Here is a 20,551-nt window from a genome sequence, read left to right on the forward strand (position 1 = left end):
TTCTGGCAGAACTTTGCTGGACGACTGACTGCTGGCAGTCTGGACCCAGACAGGCACACACATGCACACACTCAATCACATGCGCATACACACCCGCACATGTGCCCAAGTATGTACGCAAGCACACACTCACGTTACCACGCACGTTACCACACACTCACTGTGCCCAATGGTGATAAACATTGATGGATGAATCTACAGTTAAAAGGCACTTTATGGTGCAGCACTAATATACCAGCACGTGTTTGTGATGGGTGGGTGACATGTTTGGGGGCTCATAGTAGGCATGTAGTGTTGGTGGCGTGTTTTGGGGTTTGGCACAGTAGAATGAGTTGAGATTGTGTGAGAGAGGAATGAGAGAGGGATGAGAGAGGGATGAGAGAGGGATGAGAGAGGGATGAGAGAGGAATGAGAGAGGGATGAGAGAGAGATGAGAGAGTGAAAGAAAAAGAAGGAGGGTAACAAAGAAAGGAAAGGGAGAAATAGAGAATAAGTGCAATGAAAAATCAGAGAGAGAGAGAGAGAGAGAGAGAGAGAGAGACTGAGAGAGAGAGAGAGACACTGAGAGAGAGACTGAGAGAGAGACTGAGAGAGAGACTGAGAGAGAGTGTGACAGCAAGTAAAAGAGCTCTGTTCTCTGTGGGAGAGTGAGAAAAAAGAAAGGGGGTGTGTTTGCCTCCCTGTGTCCCCTCCCTCTGTATGTATATATGCTGCAGACTGGTCTCCCTGGATCCCAGAGCACAGCATAGAGCCCCAGAGCAACCAGCCCTTCAGCCCCAGACAGAGCCTGTCCAGTGTGCTGCACTAGTCCTGAGACCCACCAGCTCAGGGAAGTAGTCCAGCCACCAGAGACAGTTCTCATAGTCACACAGACCTAAGAGAATTACTTTATTGTTCTAGTTCTACTGTTCTAGTCGTATACCAGGCTCAGTCTGTGAGCTAGTCCGGAGCTGGTGGATATTTACACTGAAATTCTCCAGTACTATAGTCCAGTGGCTCACCTTAGTCCTCCTCTTAGTCCTGAACTGAGATCCTTTAGTGGAGCACCTGAGCAGATCTACACAAGTCACGTGTATCTAGTGAGACCCACCAGCCAGTCCTTTTTACCTGAGACCTCTGCAGATCAGCTACAACCATGCAGCGTTCACACACCTTCCTCCTCTTCCTCCTCTTCATCGTTGGGATGGCGCTGGCCAGCTCGTCCACGGCTCGGAGAAGCAGAGGTAGGTGACATCTGCATCACCATCATGGCCATGATGAACCCTTACAGTTGACTCCTGATCAATACAACCGTTTTGAATTGCTTGACTTGCACTAAACTGAAGCATGCAGATACAAAACAATGAAAATGACAGGACTTTAATAAGAACTGGTGAAATAGAGCGCACAGCCTGCAGCTATCCAATGTTTCCTGACCACGGGTTGACTGTACACCAAATAGCATGAATATAGGCCTTTTTTATTGGAATTCTGTCTTGCCTGTCACGACGACAGTTAGCCTCAGATGATGTAAATGAAATGAAACGCATGTATACATGCAGGTGAATGAAATGTGGACACCCCATACTATGATCACATTACATTTTATGATGCTGACCGCTCAGTTTCATGTAGAATTGTTGGACCAAATTGGAGACTGGTATTTTATAATCATCAGATAGGGCTAATTATCAACCTACAACTTGTATGGATCCTGTAGTGATTATGGGTTCATATAATATTGCTAGACATGATTTTTTTATCCTTTAATTTAACTAGGCAAGTCAGTTAAGAATAACTTCTTATTTACAATGACAGCCTAGGAACAGTGGGTTAACTGCCTTGTTCAGGGGTAGAACGACAGATTTTTACCTCATCAGCCCGGGGATTCGATCCAGCAACCTTTCAGTTACTGGCCCAACGCTCTTACCACTAGGCTACCTGCCGCCCCATTATTTCAGTGTTGAATCTAAATCTGGAATATGACTGTTATCGTAATGCATACGCTGAGACTATGTCCACTGAGACCATGCTCCAAAACAGTCTGTGTACTTCACACTACGTGGTTGTGGTCGTGGTCTATGTACACTATGATTAATGCTATGCAATTGTTATTAGAAACTGGGTGGTTTGAGCCTTGAATTCTGATTGGCTGACTGCCATGGTATAACAGACCGTATACCATGGGTATTACAAAACATATTTTTTTTACTGCTCTAATTACGTTGGTAACCAGTTTATAACAGCAATAAGGCACCTCGGGGGTTTGTGATATATGACCAATATACCGCGACTAAGGGCTGTATCCTGGCACTCCGCATTGCGTCGTGCTTCAGAACAGCCCTTAGCTGTGGTATATTGGCCATATACCACACCCCCTTGGGCCTTATTGCTAAATCATACTGTATGTTCGATGGCATGTGATGTGGTTGTTAATGTATCATGTGTTATTGCATTTGACTGTTATCACATGGCAGCCGAAACGTGCTGCCCTGCATATGTTGCCGTGACAACCACAGGTCGCCGTTGCCTTGCCCCATATTGCCTGAAAAGCTAGTGGTTCTGTAAGTGTGTGCCTAGACACATGCACTRAATTGAGAGATAAAGTTTGTCCTATAGGTACACAGTAGAATACAGTACTCTGTGTCTTCTGTAGGCCTACTGTACATCATGGTGAAAATCCATGGACTGTCTTTAGTTGACCGGGAGCAAGGTGTTCCAAGGTGTTCACTATTCACAACTGGCCATGTCCAAAATTGTGCTTGTGCTGGATTTTTTAAGAGCCACGTGAGTTTGTCCTATTTCCGTGAAACAAGGTGGGCAGGCGAGGGTAAGAGAGGTTAACTCCTACTAATAGTGTCCATTCTTTACAAATGAAAGTGTTTCCAGGTTACAGGTCAGGGTTGTGGCAGTTTGGTCCTTTTTGCAATGTGCCATGTTGTTGATGCACTTTATATCTCTTTGTGCATGTTAGGTGTATTAAATACTGATGAAGACAGCATGGCTGTTGAAACGATGGTATTAAATTCTTGCATCTGAGCTCCTACAGTGTGCGACTCTCCTTTAATTTTTCAGTTGTATGTGCTCTTACAGCCTGAGGGATGGAGGGATGGATAAGAGAGCTAGAAAGATAGAGGGATGGATGAGAGAGGGCTGCACAGATGGAGGGATTGATGAGAGAGGGCTAGACAGATGGAGGGATGGCTGAGGGATAGCTATACAGATGGAGAGATGGCTGAGAGAGGGCTGGATAGATGGAGGGATGGCTGAGAGAGGGCTAAACAGATGGAGGGATTGATGAGAGATAGCTAGACAGATGGAGGGATGATTGGAGAGCAATGGAGGGAGACGAAGGAAGGGAGATTTGGGAAAAGAGAAAAATATTTTTGCCACCGGAGAAAACAGCTGTAGTTGAGCCAGATGTGGGAGATATAGTATGAGATCAGATCAGATGTGGGAGATATAGTATGAGATCAGATCAGATGTGGGAGATATAGTATGAGATCAGATCAGACATGCGGAGCATATAGTATGAGATCAATCAGATGTTAGTAGATATAGTATGAGATCAGATCAGATGTGGGAGATATAGTATGAGATCAGTCAGACATGGGAGATATAGTATGAGATCAGATCAGTGGTGGAGAATAGTATGAGATGAGATGTGGGAGATATAGTATGAGATCAGATCAGACATGGGAGATATTAGTATGAGATCAGATCAGATGTGGAGATATAGTATGAGATCAATCAGATGTGGAGATATAGTATGAGATCAGATCTAGTGTGGGAGATAAGTAGAGATCAGGGAGACCAGTGCAGATGATAGTGTGGGAGTGTTAGCCCAGGCACGGCTCTCTCTAGCTGGGCTGTGAGGTAAAGCTCTCCTCCCTGAGAACCTGGAGCATGGCTGGGCTGCCCATGGCCAAAGGTGTGGTGCAGTGGTGTAAAGCCCCTAAAGCTTATCAAGCCCCACCCCCTCCCCGTTCCCCATTGGATTATGTGATACTGTAGGTGAGCCTCGCTCTTTTTGTTCTGAGGCGGAACCCTTCTTCCCCAGCTCTTCACCTTCTCATTCCCAGGATGAAAACCTGAGAGCCAAACACAAGCAGAGCTACATAAAATCAACTACAGCCACGGAGCCCCACAGTCTTCAACTAGACTAAAGTTAAAGAGCCCCACAGTCTTCAACTAGACTAAAGTTAAAGAGCCCCACAGTCTTCAACTAGACTAGAGCCACACAGCCCCTAAAACACAAAACCTGCCCAGTAGTGTGTGAATGTGTGTGTTTTATGTATTGTATGTGCATACAGTGGGATCATAGTAGTCAATGTCCCTTCAAACAGAGGAAGGAGAAGAACAAGTATAGAAGGACATGAGGGAGGAGGAATCCAAAGACTAAGAATACAAAACAAGCTGCCAAGAGGACCTAGTTTGATCTCTTGATCAAGAAAGGATTGTATTATTTTTAGGATTGTGTCGTTNATCTCTTGATCAAGAAAGGATTGTATTATTTTTAGGATTGTGTCGTTTCTCTGATATTTGTTGAAGTGTGCGAGTGGAGAAAGTTGCTGTAGTAAACCCCATGATAACATGGTGATAGGCAGAGCTCTCCTCCATAAAAACAAAACATCTGATCTTCCTTCTTAGTAACCACTCGGATGAATACTGCAGCTATGTGGGAAATGTGCATTGGTTATCACCTTCTAATAACATTCAGATGACATTTATGAAAGAATATATGATTTATTGATCTATTGCATAATTAAATAAGTGTGCGTAGCTGCTGAGACCTGGAACAGAGTATGGAGCACACTGCACACACTGTGTCCCTGTCACAACATGTGGACTACATTTTCTCAGATGAAGAGCCAATTAGCTATCTCAATGGTTTTATCTAAACATTCACATGACATTTCTCTCATACCTGTGTAGTAACATATATGGTAACACAATTGTTTAGTAACAAGTTGRTGCTATAGGTGTGAGCTTTTTACTTGGTGCAAATGCTTAGTAATTGTGGCCCTAGATGGTCAAAGGCATGTCCTATCCATGAGGTCCATCAGGGTCAAACAGTCAATTGGTACATTCAACTGAAGTATTTATTCGTTACATATAACAGGTTGCTGGTAAGGTCAGGTCCATGATTACAGATGGCTATCTACAGGTCTGCTGCCCTCAGTACAAGCCTAGGTGTTTGTGTGAGTGTGCGTGTGTTTGTTGTGAAGATGAATATGGTCCTCAAGCTGTAAGTCCGTGGTAACAGTGACAAAGCTTTGGTCAGTTTGAACATTCTGTTACGTTGGAGATGTTGGAACTTAAAGATGATAATCCGTCATTCTTAATCCTCACTGCCTGTATCCAAGACGATAACAAAATTCTCTTCCTTATCTGTGTTGTTGTTGGCTAATATTCCTTTCTAGTCTCATCTGTTCTTGTGGCTTGGCTGTGAACAGCTTTCATTTTAATTCAGACTGTAACACAACAATTGTGGAATAAGTCAAGAGGTATGAAAACCCTCTGAAGCGACTGTAGATGATTGGAGTAATGACTGTCCATTTATAAACATCCAGTCATTTCAAACTGGAAATACAGATAAGCCTAATAGTCCCTGGTGTGGAACGGCCAAACTGTTGGGGGTTGGACCGGGTTCTTAGGTGACTGAGACAATGTTTGCTTGTTTTGGAGTTGGAAACCCCTCTCCTTGGAGCCAAAGCAAAAGCCAATCCCTCATTGTTTGATCTGAAATATTGAGGAGAAAAAAAACAAATGCAGTTTTGATAGAAAACACACAGTTGGCAAAGCTTGAGGCTATTTATCAAAACCATGGTTTCCCCTCATTTCTGGCCAACCTCTTTGTCTCTGGCGGCTGCTGGCAGTGTGTGAATATTTATTTTTTCAAAAGCATGTTCCACAATTTCAACTTAACTATTTAGTTTGCCCTTAGATATCTCATTGCAGTTTGCAAAATGCACATCCTGTATAATTAAGTAAAATACGTGACCGACTCGCTCGATTCAATCTTACACTGCCTCCAGAATGTATTCAGACCCCTTGTCTTTTTCCACATTTTGTTATGTTACAGCCTTACTCTAAAATGGATTAAATAAAACAATTTCCTCAGCAATCTACACACAAAACCCATAATGACAAAGCGAAAACAGGTTTTTAGATTTTTTTGCAAATGTATTAAAAATAAAAAATAAAAATAACTTATTTACATAAGTATTCAGACCCTTTACTATGAGACTCAAAATTGAGCTCAGGTAAATCCTGCTTCCATTGATCATCAGAGTCCACCTGTGGCAAATTCCATTAATAGGACATGATTTGGAAAGGCACACACCTGTCTATATAAGATCCGACAGTTGACAGTGCATGTCAGAGCAAAAACCAAGCCATGACGTTGAAGGAATTGTCCGTAAAGTTCTGAGACAGGATTGTGTCGAGGCACAGATCTGGGGAAGGGTACCAAAAAATGTCTGCAGCATTGAAGGTCCCCAAGAACACAGTGGCCTCCACCATTCTTAAATGGAAGAAGTTTGGAACCACCAAGTCTTTTCCTAGAGCTGGCCGCCCGGCCAAACTGAGCAATCGGTGGGGGAAGGGAAGGGATTTCCTTATCGTCTGATTCAAAGCATTTGCAACACTTTTGCAGTTCTTCGTGGTATCTTTCAAAAAAGCTGTGTTAGAAATGATTACCTACACATACTGAGCAGCTCATGTTATAGATAGAAGCGTGCTGCATGGCAGACCAATCCGAACTCATCTCTCGGCGTGTCCAGCCCATCAATTATCTCAGCCAATCATGACTAGCAGGAAGGTTCCTGACTTTTTCCATGGCTAAACCAACGAGGATCATAATAAAATAAAACAAATCTTTGTATTTTCAGATATACAAGTTTGTTTTTAAGGCACAGGAAGTTCACATGTTCCAGAACAGAACATGTTCAAATGCCTCTTCTGTGACGTGCGACATACGGCTAGTTTCCTGAAACGAGTGACATATTTGATCATTCTGACCTTTGGTTTACTTCTGTCTGTTTTTGCGTTTACCTTCACAAGTTAACGGAGCAGGAACTTTGTATCCTTCCATTCCGTCTCATACCCAACACAGACCTGGCCAAAGGTCTCTCACCCAATTAACACTCCTAGCTTCAGTCCCTGTTTACTACCAGTAATTTATATATTTATAATTATTTTAATTGAACCTTTATTTAACTAGGCAAGTCAAATAAGAACAAATTCTTATTTACAATGACGGCCTACCCCCGGAGAAGGGGGGGGGGGGGCATGTGTGTGTGTGTGTGTGTGTGTGTGTGCGCACCATGCTGACTACTGTATGCTCTCTTCTGCCCCCAGTGAGACGTCAGAACATGAAGGTGAGGATCAATGCTACAGGCGACACCATCGTGATGAAGTTTGTACGTCCCAACGCTGACACCAAGCTGGAGGGCTACATCCTGGGCTACGGCAGCAGCATGTTCTCTAAGCAGTTCATCCAACTCCCAGAGAACGGACTGCCCTACGAGACCGAGATCGGTGAGGCGTTTGTGTGTGTGTGTTTGGTATGTAATGTATGATTGCATGATTATGCCCCATGAACTGTGGTAGATTGCTCTGGCACACGTGTTTTATCTTCACGTTTTAGTCATGGTTTGATTCTATGCATCACTGACAAAGGACACATCTGTGCAGACTCACTTTGACTCATCCAACATCCGTACAACACACATTCCTAGACACATGTAGATGCTCACACACACACACACACACACACACACACACACACACACACACACGCACACGCACACGCACACGCACACCTCACCCTCAAGCCTCCTTTTCAAGACAGCATGTCCTGTCCTAAATGTTCAGTCAGGTAACATATGAGAACACGCACACTCAACGCTATGGAGCGAACCACTTCAGAGACATTCATTAGCAACCTTTCTTCTGCTAGCAGTGCTAAACCCTGAATCTCTCTTCCAGATGCCGAGCCCAAGTACCTGATTGCTGTCCAGCCCGTCCCAGTTAACAATGTGAAGAAACAGTGCACAGGTACTGCACGTGCACCAACTCTGTGTTACCAGTAATCATTTGATAGATTACATTGACTCTTTTCTTATTTATACCCATTGCTTTGCATCTGATGAGGTTGACCTTTGAACTCTGACCCCTGTGACTCCCCAGGCAAGGTGAACCTGGAGAAGCCACTGCACCTGGTGATTGGGTCCGTGACCCCCACCTCGGTGCTGCTGTCCTGGGGGACCTTCCTCAAGACGCCCTACGAGGGGGACATCATGAACGACTGCCTGGAGGACGGGTGAGTTAAAGTACACCAACACACACGTAAGGACGCACAAACATGCACGCTCAGCAGAGTGAGCCAGTGAGGGGGTTACGGGTACACAGCTCATGTCCCAACCCATCTACAAAGGTTCATGTTGTTCCCGTTCCAGTACTGGTTCGCCATGCTGCTCTCTGTCCATAGAGACACAGTGCAGTAAGGGTACTCAGATGGGCCAAAAAGCACACAGTGGGTCCCACCACACTAAGGAGATTATTTTCACAGTTTGAGAAAAACAAAGACCTCTTTCACTCAAACTGACACTTACAGTATGTCATACACAACAGACAGCATAAAAAATGTGGTATAACTGCAACACATTGTTCCGCCAGGGAGGCAGTGGGGCGAGGGCACAGGTGTTTAGTCGTGGTGCAGTGATACTCATCCTACACATCAACCAAATGTACCTCTCTAAACTTCCCCTCTTCTCTCTACTGAGCTTTGGAAAACCCATTGGAAAGCTTGACCTCAACCTGCTCTGCCCACCCAACACTTGAATGTCGCACACGACCACGGCCTGCACAACACATCTCAACCAGGAAACTAGAACTTACAGCTCTGCATTCACAGCTGTCACTGTCACAAAATGGTGAACAGACAGCTGTCACAGCTTAATAACAAGCCATTGTGTTACAAATGAGTCCCTAGAAACTGTGCCATCAATGCTGTAGTATCCATGTTACTACACAATGTCTGACATTTCTATTACATTCTATGTTTGTTGACATAGTCACCACACAATACACAATGTTATAATACTACTGATGAAAATGTGTGATAATGAACAATGTTGTGTTCTATCTGTGTTGACCCAGGCACTACACGGTGCGTTACCGTGAGAGGAACAGGAAGTGGACTCAACAGACCTGCCCCGCCAGCGACATGGTCATCGATAACCTGAAGCCCAACACGGCCTACGAGTTTGGTGTCCGACCCAACAACGAGGAACGCAGCGGAGTGTGGAGCAAGCCAGTTATCCACAACACCAACATAGGTAGGTCACCTAAACACTTCGTCTCTTTCCTTCCATGGTGCATCGCTCAAATCATTCCCCCTTCAAACACATCCAAAAATGGATGCAGCACTGAGTCTGTCAGTATCTTACACATATCACCTGTTTTTACATACAGTTGAAGTTGGAAGTTTACATACACCTCAGCCAAATACATTTAAACTCAGTTTTTCACAATTACTGACATTTAATCCAAYTAAAAATTCCTTGTCTTAGATCAGTTAGGATCACTACTTTATTTTAAGAATGTGAAATGTCAGAATAATAGTAGAAAMAATTATTTATTTCAGCTTTGTTTTCTTTCATCTCATTCCCAATGGGTCAGAAGTTTACATACAGTCAATTAGTATTTGGTAACATTTCCTTTAAATTGTTTAACTTGGGTCAAACGTTTTGGGTAGACTTCCACAAGTTCCCCACAATAAGTTGGGTGAATTTTGGCCCATTCCTCCTGACAGAGCTGGTGTAACTGAATCAGGTTTGTAGGCCTCCTTGCTCGCACACGCTTTTTCAGTTCTGCCCACAAATTTTCTATAGGATTTAGGTCAGGGCTTTGTGATGGCCACTCCAATACCTTAGCCAAATACATTTCAACTCAGATTTTCACAATTCCTGACATTTAATCCTAGTAAAAATTCCCTGTCTTAGGTCAGTTAGGATCAGAACTTTATTGTAAGATTGTGAAATGTCAGAATAATAGTAGAGAGAATGATTTATTTCAGCTTTTATTTCTTTCATCACATTCCCAGTGGGTCAGAAGTTTACATACACTCAATTAGTATTTGGTAGCATTGCCTTTAAATTGTTTAACTTTGGTCAAATGTTTCAGGTAGCCTTCCACATGCTTCCCACAATAAGTTGGGTGAATTTTGGCCTATTCCTCCTGACAGAGCTGGTGTAACTGAGTCAGGTTTGTTGTTCTCCTTGCTCGCACACCGCTTTTTCAGTTTCTGCCACAAATTTTCTATGGGATTGAGGTCAGGGCTTTGTGACTCCAATACCTTGACTTTGTTGTCCTTAAGTCCTTTTCCACAACTTTGGAAGTATGCTTGGGGTCATTGTCCATTTGGAAGACCCATTGCGACCAGCTTTATTTCCTGACTGATGTTTGAGATGTTGCTTCAGTATATCCACATAATTTTCTGCCTCATGATGCCATCCATTTTGTGAAGTGCACTAGTCCCTCCTGCAGCAAAGCACCCCCACAAAATGATGCTGCCACCCCCGTGCTTCACGGTTGGGATGGTGTTTCTTCAGTTACAAGCTTCCCCTTTTTCCACCAAACATAACGATGGTCATTATGGCCAAACGTTCTATTTTGTTTCATCAGACCAGAGGACATTTCTCCAAAGGTACGATCTTTGTCCCCATGTGCAGTTGCAAACCGTAGTCTGGCTTTTTTATGGCGGTTTTGGAGCAGTGGCTTCTTCCTTGATGAGCGGCCTTTCAGGTTATGTCGATATAAGACTTGTTTTACTGTGGATATAGATACTTTTGTACCTGTTTCCTCCAGCATCTTCACAAGATCCTTTGCTGTTGTTCCGGGATTGATTTGCACTTTTCGCACCAAAGTACGTTCATCTCTAGGAGACAGAATGCGTCTCCTTCCTGAGCGGTATGATGGCTGCGTGGTCCCATGGTGTTTATACTTGTGTACTATTGTTTGTACAGATGAACGTGGTACCTTCAGGCGTTTGGAAATTGCTAACAAGGATGACCAGACTTGTGGAGGTCTAACAATTCTTTTTCTGAGGTCTTGGCTGATTTCTTTTGATTTTCCCATGATGTCAAAGAGGCATCCCAAAGATGCCAAAGAGGCACTGAGTTTGAAGGTAAGCCTTGATACATCCCACAGGTACACCTCCAATTGACTCAAATTATGTCAATTAGCCTATCAGAAGCTTCTAAAGCCATGACATAATTTTCTGGAATTTTCCAAGCTGTTTAATGCACAGTCAACTTAGTGTACGTAAACTTCCGACCCACTGGAATTGTGATACAGTGAATTATAAGTGAAATAATCTGCCTGTAAACAATTGTTGGAAAAATGACTTGTGTCATGCACAAAGTAGATGTCCTAACTGACATGCCAAAACTATAGTTTTGTTAACAAGAAATATGTGGAGTGGTTGAAAAACGAGTTTTATGACTCAACCTAAGTGTATGTAAACTTCATAGACTTCACCTGTATATATTCCTTACGGTCCAGTACTAGTAACGTGTTATTAGTTCCAGCTGTTCATTCTTTTGTGTTGTGGTTGTATTTTCAGAGAAGGCCATGCAGAAACCTTTCGACCAAGGACCCTCTGACGCCTGTGGTACGTCCTGCACTTATACTCCTGCTAAAGAATGTGCACTGTGTTCTGTGGTGAGTGTTCTGTACAACGTTGGTGATTTACCTTAGTAGTTTGTAATGTACTCTAGTCTGTAATGTTACTCTAGTCTGTAGTGTACTCTAGTCTGTAGTGTACTCTAGTCTGTTAGCTGTATCAGGCTGTAGTGTGCTCTAGTCTGTAGTGTACTATGTCTGTAGTGTGCTTAATCTGTAGTGTACTCTAGTCTGTAGTGTGCTCTAGTCTGTAGTGTACTCTACTCTGTGTGTACTCTAGTCTGTAGTGTGCTCTAGTCTCTAGTGTACTCTAGTCTGTAGTGTGCTCTAGTCGTAGTGTACGCTCTATTCTGTTGTTGCTCTACTGTAGTGTACTCTAGTCTGTAGTGTACTCTAGTCTCTAGTGTGCTCTAGTCTGTTAGTGTACTCTAGTCTCTGGTGTACTATAGTCTGTAGTGTGCTCTAGTCTGTAGTGTACTCTAGTTCTAGTGTGCTCTAGTCGTGTGTACTCTAGTCTGTAGTGTACTCTAGTCTGTAGTGTACTCTAGTCTTAGTGTACTCTAGTCTCTAGTGTACTCTAGTCTGCTAGTGTGCTCTAGTCTGTAGTGTACTCTAAGTCTGTAGTGTACTCTAGTCTCTAGTGTGCTCTAGTCTGTAGTGTACTCTAGTGCTGTAGTGTACTCTAGTCTCTAGTGTGCTCTAGTCTGTGTGTCTCTAGTCTGTAGTGTACTCTAGTCTGATAGTGTACTCTAGTCTGTAGTGTGCTCTAGTCTGTAGTCCTGTAGTGTGCTGCTCTTGTAGTGTTGCTCTAATCTGTAGTGTCTCTATCTGTAGTGTACTCTAGTCTCTAGTGTTATCTCTAGTCTCTAGTGTACTCTAGTCTGTAGTGTGCTCTAGTCTGTAGTGTACTCTAGTCTGTAGTGTACTCTAGCTCTATGTCTCTGAGGTCTGCCTACGTGTGGCTGTAGTCCTGTAGTGTACCCGTACTGTAGTGTACTCTAGTCTGTAGTGTGCTCTCGTCTGTAGTGTACTCTAGTCTTGCAGTGTGCTCTAGTCTGTAGTGTATCTAGTCTGTAGTGGTGCTCTAGTCTGTAGTGTACTCTACGTCTCTAGTGTACTCTAGTCTGTATGTACTCTAGTCTGTAGTATCACATAGTACTCCTAGTGTGCTCTAGTCTGTAGTCTACTCTATCGTAGTGTCTCTATCTGTATTGTACTGCTAGTCTCTGTTATGTACTCTATTCTTAGTGTCTCTAGTCTGTAGTGTGTCTAGTCTGTAGTGTCTCTAGTCTGTAGTGTGCTCTACGTTCTGCTTAGTGTGCTCTAGTCTGTAGTGTGCTCTAGTCTCTTAGTGTGCTCTAGTCTGTAGTGTGCTCTCATCTGTAGTGTACTCTGTCTGTAAGTGTGTGCTCTAGTCTGTAGTGTGTCTAGTCTCTAGTGCTCTAGTCTGTAGTGCTCTAGTCTGTAGTGTGCTCTAGTCTGTAGTGTACTCTAGTCTGTAGTGTGCTCTAGTCTGTGTAGCTGTACTAGTCTAGTGTCTCTAGTGTACTCTAGTCTCGTAGTGTACTCTAGTCTGTAGTGTGCTTCCTAGTCTGTAGTGTTGCTCTAGTCTGTAGTGTACTCTAGTCTGTAGTGGTACTCTATCTGTAGTGTCTCTAGTCTGTAGTGTGCTCTAGTCCTTAGTGTGCTCTAGTTCTGTAGTGGTGCTCTTAATCTGTAGTGTCTCTAAGTGCTGTAGTGTACTCTACGCCTCTAGTGTACTCTAGTCCTGTAATGTGTCTAGTTCTGTAGTGTACTCTAGTCTGTTATGTTGTGTCTTCTAGTCTGTAGTGTGCTTAGTCTGTAGTGTACTCTCTATGTCTGTCAGTGTGCTCTAGTCTGTAGTGTGGTCTCTAGTCTGTATGTGTGCCCTCTAGTCTTAGTGTGCTCTACTGTAGTGTGCTCTAGTCTGTTAGTGTACTCTAGTTCTCTAGTGTGCTCTAGTCTGTAGTGTGCTCTAGTCTGTAGTGGTACTCTAGTCTGTAGTGTGCTCTAGTCTGTAGTGGGTGCTCTAGTCTCTAGTGTGCTCTAGTCTGTAGTGTGGCTCTAGTCTCTAGTGGTCTCTAGTCTGTAGTGTGCTCTAGTCTGTAGTGTACTCTAGTTTCTAGTGTGCTCTAGTCTGTAGTGTACTCTAGTCTGTAGGTGCTCTTTGTAGTGTGCTCTAGTCTGTAGTGTGACTCTAGTCTGTAGTGTACTCTAGTCTGTAGTGTGCTCTAGTTCTAGTGTGCTCTAGTCTGTAGTGGTGCTCTAGTCTGTAGTGTACTCTAGTCTGTGTGTGCTCTAGTCTGTAGTGTACTGTAGTCTGTCTTTTAGTAGTATACAGTGTAATATAAAGGATGCCTGGAGCTTCTTTCTTCCTTCTGCTCCTTAGTGGAAATAGCGAAACAAGTAGCTAGCCATAGCTGGCCCAAGACCAGTAGCGATGACCATAGCCAGCTAGCACATGTATTACTGAAGAGAGCAGAGGAGAGGAGGGAAAGGAGAGGAGAGGAGAGGAGAGGAGAGGAGATGAGATGAGATGAGAGAGAGAGAGAGAGAGAGAGGAGAGGAGAGGAGAGGAGAGGAGAGGAGAGGAGAGGAGAGGAGAGGAGAGGAGAGGAGAGGAGAGGAGGAGAGGAGAGGAGAGGAGAGGATCAAACCAGAGCTGGAGGAAAACAAGTTTGGAAAGATGTGGAGGGGAGAAGAGAGTAGAGAAGAGAAAAGACAAGTGTTGGCTTGAGTTTCTGGCCGTGCTCGGTGACTGGACTGTGTTCTCTTGTTGTTTCACTTGTTCCCGGCCCCACTCTATGTAGCTGCACAGCTGACCAGCATTAGCCTCAACGCTGGCACTTCATAAGGGAAAGTTGGAATCCAGCTTCCCACCGGAGAGATTACAGATAAGACACAGTGAAGAGGGCAAGGGCCATGTAAGAAAGAGAGAGTGAAGATACAGGGATAGAGATATGAGAGAGACATACACACCACAGAGCCCCAGGACAGCAACACAATTAGACCCAACCAAATCATGAGACAAAAAAGTTGGAAAGAATTAACAAAAAAACAGAGCAAACTAGAATGCTATTTGTCCCTAAACAGAGAGTACACTGGCGAGATACCTGACCACTGTGACTGACCCAAACATAAGAAAAGCTTTGACTATGTACAGACTCAGTGAGCATAGCCTTGCTATTGAAGGCTGCCGTAGGCAGACCTAGCTCTCAAGAGAGACAGGCTATGTGCACACTGCCCACAAAATGAGGTGGAAACTGAGCTGCACTTCCTAACCTCCTGCCCAATGTATGACCACATTAGAGACACATAATTCCCTCAGATTACACAGATCCACAAAGAATTTGAAAACAAACCCGATTTTGATAAACTCCCATATCTACCTGGTGAAATACCACAGTAGGCCATCACAGCAGCAATATGTGTGACCTGTTGCCACAAGYAAAGGTCAACCAGTGAAGAACAAACACCATTGTAAATGCAACCCATATTTATGCTTATTTATTTTCCCTTTTGTACTTTAACTATTTGTACATCGTTACAACACTGTATATAMARATAATATAACATTTGTAATGTCTTTATTCTTTTGGAACTTCTGTGAGTGTAATGTTTACTGTTCATTTTTATAGTTTATTTAACTTTTGTATATTATCTACCTCACTTGCTTTGGCAATGTTAACACATGTTTCCCATGCCATTAAAGCCCCTTGAATTGAATTGAAAATGGACAGACACTGACTGGATTGAGTGAAGTAAATAGGTGAAGTAGGTAGCTCTTCATCTTATCATTGTTGTGTCACGTCCAATGACCATAGCCTACAGTATCATGGAGATCTCGCTGTCTCCCCCCCTTCCCTCTCTCTCTGCCCCATCTCTCTTTCCCCCATCTTTCTCTTTCTTTCCCTCTCCTAACAGAAAACGGACAACATGCCACTGTCCTTCTTCCCTCCTCGTCACGGTAAGCCAACAGACAGACATACAGTGGGGCAAAAAAGTATTTAGTCAGCCACCAATTGTGCAAGTTCTCCCACTTAAAAAGATGAGAGAGGCCTGTAATTTTCATCATAGGTACACTTCAACTATGACAGACAAAATGAGAAAATAAAATCCAGAAAATCACATTGTAGGATTTTTAATGAATTTATTTGCAAATTATGGTGGAAAATAAGTATTTGGTCACCTACAAACAAGCAAGATTTCTGGCTCTCACAGACCTGTAACTTCTTCTTTAAGAGGCTCCTCTGTCCTCCACTCGTTACCTGTATTAATGGCAACTGTTTGAACTTGTTATCACATTTTTTTACTGCTTACTGTACTTAACTCAGGCCATATAACCTGCGCTGTAATATACTGAGCTCATACATACTGCACTGTAATACACGGAACCCATATAACCTGCACTGTATCACACTGAGCACATACAACCTGGACTGTAATACACTGAACCCATACAACCTGCACTGTATTACACTGAGCCCATACATACTGCACTGTATTACACTGAACCCATACATACTGCACTGTATTACACTGAGCCCATACAACCTGGACTGTAATACACTGAACCCATACATACTGCACTGTATTACACTGAACCCATACATACTGCACTGTAATACACTGAGCCCATACATACTGCACTGTAAGTATACTGAGCCCATAACATACCTGCACTGTAATATACTGAGCTCATAATACTCACTGTATTACACATGAAACCCATACAACCTGCACCTGTATTATATAGAACCCATAGCAACCTACCACCGTACTACACTGAGCCCATACAACCTGCACTGTAATTTACACTGAACCCATTACATACTGCCACTTCAATACACTGAACACATACATACTGCACTTAAAACTTGAACCCATAAAACTTGCACTGTATTACACTAACCCATACTACTGCACTGTAATACACTGAGCCCATACATATGCACTGTAATACACTAGCCACACATAATACACGTAATGCACTGACCAATACATACTGCACTGTACTACACTAACCCATACATAGTGCACTTAATACACGAACCTATACGTAATGCACTGTAATACACTGAACCAATACATACGCACTGTAATACACTGAGCCCATACATACTGCACTGTAATATACTGAGCCTAACAACTGCACTTTATACACTGATGCATACATACTGCACTGTAATACATTGAGCCCGTTACATACTGCACTTGTAAACACTGACCCATACATACTGCACTGTAAACACTGAACCCATACATTACTGCACTATAATACACTGAAACCATACATACTGCACTGTAATACACTGAGCCCATACATACTGCACTGTAATTACACTGAACCCATTCAACCTGCACTGTATTACACTGAACCCATACATACTTCACTTAATACACTGAGCCCACACACAATACACTGTAATCACTGAGCCAATACATACTGCACTTTACTACTCTGAACCCATACATAGCACCGTAATACACAGAACCTATACATACTGCACTGTAATACACTGACGCATACATACTGCACTGTTAATACACTGAACCAATACATACTGCACTGCAATACACTGAGCCCATACACGTAGCCTCTAAATACTAGCCCATACATACTCACTTAATACACTGAACCCATTCAACCTCAATGTATTACACTGCACCCATACATACTGCACTGTAATACACTAGCCCATACATAATACAACTGAATGCATTGAGCCAATACATACTGCACTTACTACACGAACCATACATAGGCACTGTAATACACAGAACTATACTACTGCACTGTAATACACTGAACCCATACATACTGCACTGTAATACACTGAGCCCATACATACTGCACTATAATAACTGAGCCATACATACTGCACTGTAATACACTGAGTGCATACATACTACACTGTAATACACTGACCCATACATACTTGCCACTGTAATACACTGAGCCCATACATACTGCACGTAATACACTGAACCCATACATACTGCATTAAATACACTGAACCCAACATACTGCACTGTAATACACTGTATCCCATACATACTGCCGCGTAATACACTAGCCCATACATACTGCACTTAATACACTGAACCCATTCATCCTCACTGTATTACACTGCACCCATACATACTTCACTGTAATACACTGAGCCCAACACATAATACACTGTAAATCCACTGAGCAACACCTACTGCACATTACTACTCTGAACCCATACACTACTGCGTGCACTTTTAATTACACACACCTATACATACTGCACTGTAAAACACTGAGCCATATACATACTGCACTGTAAATACACTGGAGCCCTACATACTGCACTGTACACGAATACAACCTGCATACCACCCATACATACTGCACTATGACACTTGACCATACATACTGCACTGTAATACACTGAAAACCCATACATACTGCACTTGTAATACACTGAAGTCACCCAAACCGCACTGTATACACTTGAACCCAACAACCTCACATGTTTATTACACTTGAACCCCATACAACTGATTGTAATACATGAGCCCCCGTACACCATACTGCATGTATTACAAGAACAACAACTGCACGAATACCACTTGAACCCAACACATCCTGCCTATTCATACACTATCCCCATCACATCACATTGCACGCATGAATACACTAACCAACAATACCCTTCACATGTAATACGACTACGAAGTACCAAATAAATACTGCACTGAGTAAATACACTGGCCCATACATACTGCGCACTGACCACCTATACACCCGTGCAGATATGACACTGTCAATCAGACACATGAGTCCCCATATAACATATCCAACCGCGTGTAACGCAGTACACAAGCCACGATACAAACACTAACACTGACTAACGACCGACACTAACACCCTAAGATCCCATACATACATGAACTGCACACATGTCAATAACACTGACACCATGCATACCTGCACTAATAACACTGAAAATTCAGTACATACTGCACATGAATAAACTGACATAGCCAATACATCGGAATGTAATTAGCCTACTCTACAGCCAGCCACACGGGGAAACTACCAGCCTGGCAAACGGAATCATGTTGTCCCCTTAGACTGCACACTAGCAGCTACGAGAGCTACACATAACATAACTAGAGAGTTACCAACACTACAACTACCGAACGCACACTTACAGACTAGAGAATAACACCTACCACGACTAGACACACTTACAGACGAGAGTTACCACTACAGAACTAGAACACTACAGACTATCGATAGCCACTATTACAGACTATGAGCACACTACCAGACAGAGCTGGCACGTACAGACTAGAGTACGAACTAACAAAGGAGAACCTAGAAAAGCGCACTACTACAGACCCTAGAGTACACTACCGACGTAGCAGCACACGTAGCAGACTAAGTACACTACAGACTAGGTAGAGTACCACTAGAACTCCATGATCGAGTACAGCTACAGACGATAAGAGAGCTTACCTACAGACAGATTTATCCGCGAGGAGCAACACACACACGGTAGAGTACGAGCTACAGACTAGAGTACACTACAGGATATAGCACACCTAACAGAATGAGGAGTACACTACAGAACAGAGCACACTACAGAGCTAGAGTACAGCTGATGGAGACTAAGCTACACTACACCCCGCTGACACTAGAGATACCATACAGAATTAGAGCCACACTACAGATATGAGAGCTACACTACAGCACCTACAGACATAGAGCATCACTAAGAATCTACTTAGTATTATACACAGACTACGCAGTATTCCACTACAGATCGTAGAAGTTCTGACCCACTAGAGACTAGAGTACCACTACCAGACTTAGAGCACTACTACAGACTTAGAGTACACTACAGGACGTAGACACACTATCAGCCACGCATGTAGATACAAACTAGAAGACTAGCAGTGCACTACGTAAACAGACTCTTCGTATCAACGCTACGATTACCTAGAACTAGGATAATAACGACGGTGAGAGTACACTACCAGATACTAGCAGTACACTACAACTTAGAGCACACTAGCAGACGTAGCAGTAGCGACTAGGAGACTAGGAGTATCACTACGAGACTAAGAGTACACTTACAGACTTATGAGTACACTAGGCAGTATTAGAGGCACACTACCGCGATATAAGAGCATCAACTACAGACTACCAGACTAGAGAGAGCGCAAGCGCGAAAGCGCTTACGTATAACAGAGCGGCGGCAGAGTAAGCGAGTAGTACAGCGTACAGGACGCCACCGCGGAGGACACTACAGAGCTAGGAGGTAGGCATCTCTACAGACGTATCATGAATCAACCTAGAGCACGACTGAGGAAGGACGAATAGAGTGACACAAACGAGACGGGTAGGGAGTACACTACGAGGGACTAGAGCACGAAGACTAGGAGAGCGGCGGTAGAGTACTACTACAGACGTAGAGTACGACTGACAGAGCTAGAGCACACGTGCAGAGACTAGAGTCCTCGAATATACACACTTTCCCGATTCACAAACTAGTAAGTATCCTACTAGCTAGGAACATCAGTGTTCCATCTCCACGAAGTATTTGTCTTAACCAAGCTTTAGTTATTTCCCTTATGAACCCCCAATCCCGCGTCGACAATAGACAGCAGCACTTTACCCTGTACCACTATCCCCAAGAGCACGCTAACAATGCCTCTGGTCAAAACTACGAAGCCAAACCCGTGATAAGAGACCACACAAGGACCTATCTATACTCAAACTAGCCTAACGAGAGCAGACTGACACTACAGCTAAGACTGTATCAGTCAGCTTTGGCTGCATCCATGAAAGGCTGTAGACCGACACTGACGAGGTGGTTCTATT

At 43.4% G+C, this 20,551-nt stretch overlaps 1 protein-coding gene across 1 annotated transcript in view; it reads left to right on the forward strand.

Moving 5' to 3' along the window:
- Positions 1 to 749: 749 nt before the first annotated feature.
- The window catches only part of LOC111979492 (target of Nesh-SH3), a 58,091-nt gene continuing 38,289 nt past the window's right edge, over positions 750 to 20,551 (forward strand). Inside the window, exons 1-7 of the mRNA XM_070446383.1 lie at positions 750 to 1,223; positions 7,342 to 7,521; positions 7,972 to 8,040; positions 8,173 to 8,305; positions 9,145 to 9,323; positions 11,612 to 11,659; positions 15,616 to 15,658. Coding sequence (XP_070302484.1) covers positions 1,136 to 1,223; positions 7,342 to 7,521; positions 7,972 to 8,040; positions 8,173 to 8,305; positions 9,145 to 9,323; positions 11,612 to 11,659; positions 15,616 to 15,658 — 740 coding nt within the window. The 5' untranslated portion in view covers positions 750 to 1,135. The remainder of the gene's footprint in view (positions 1,224 to 7,341; positions 7,522 to 7,971; positions 8,041 to 8,172; positions 8,306 to 9,144; positions 9,324 to 11,611; positions 11,660 to 15,615; positions 15,659 to 20,551) is intronic.

This window comes from Salvelinus sp. IW2-2015, linkage group LG2, assembly GCF_002910315.2.
Source record: "Salvelinus sp. IW2-2015 linkage group LG2, ASM291031v2, whole genome shotgun sequence".
NCBI lineage: Eukaryota > Metazoa > Chordata > Actinopteri > Salmoniformes > Salmonidae > Salvelinus > Salvelinus sp. IW2-2015.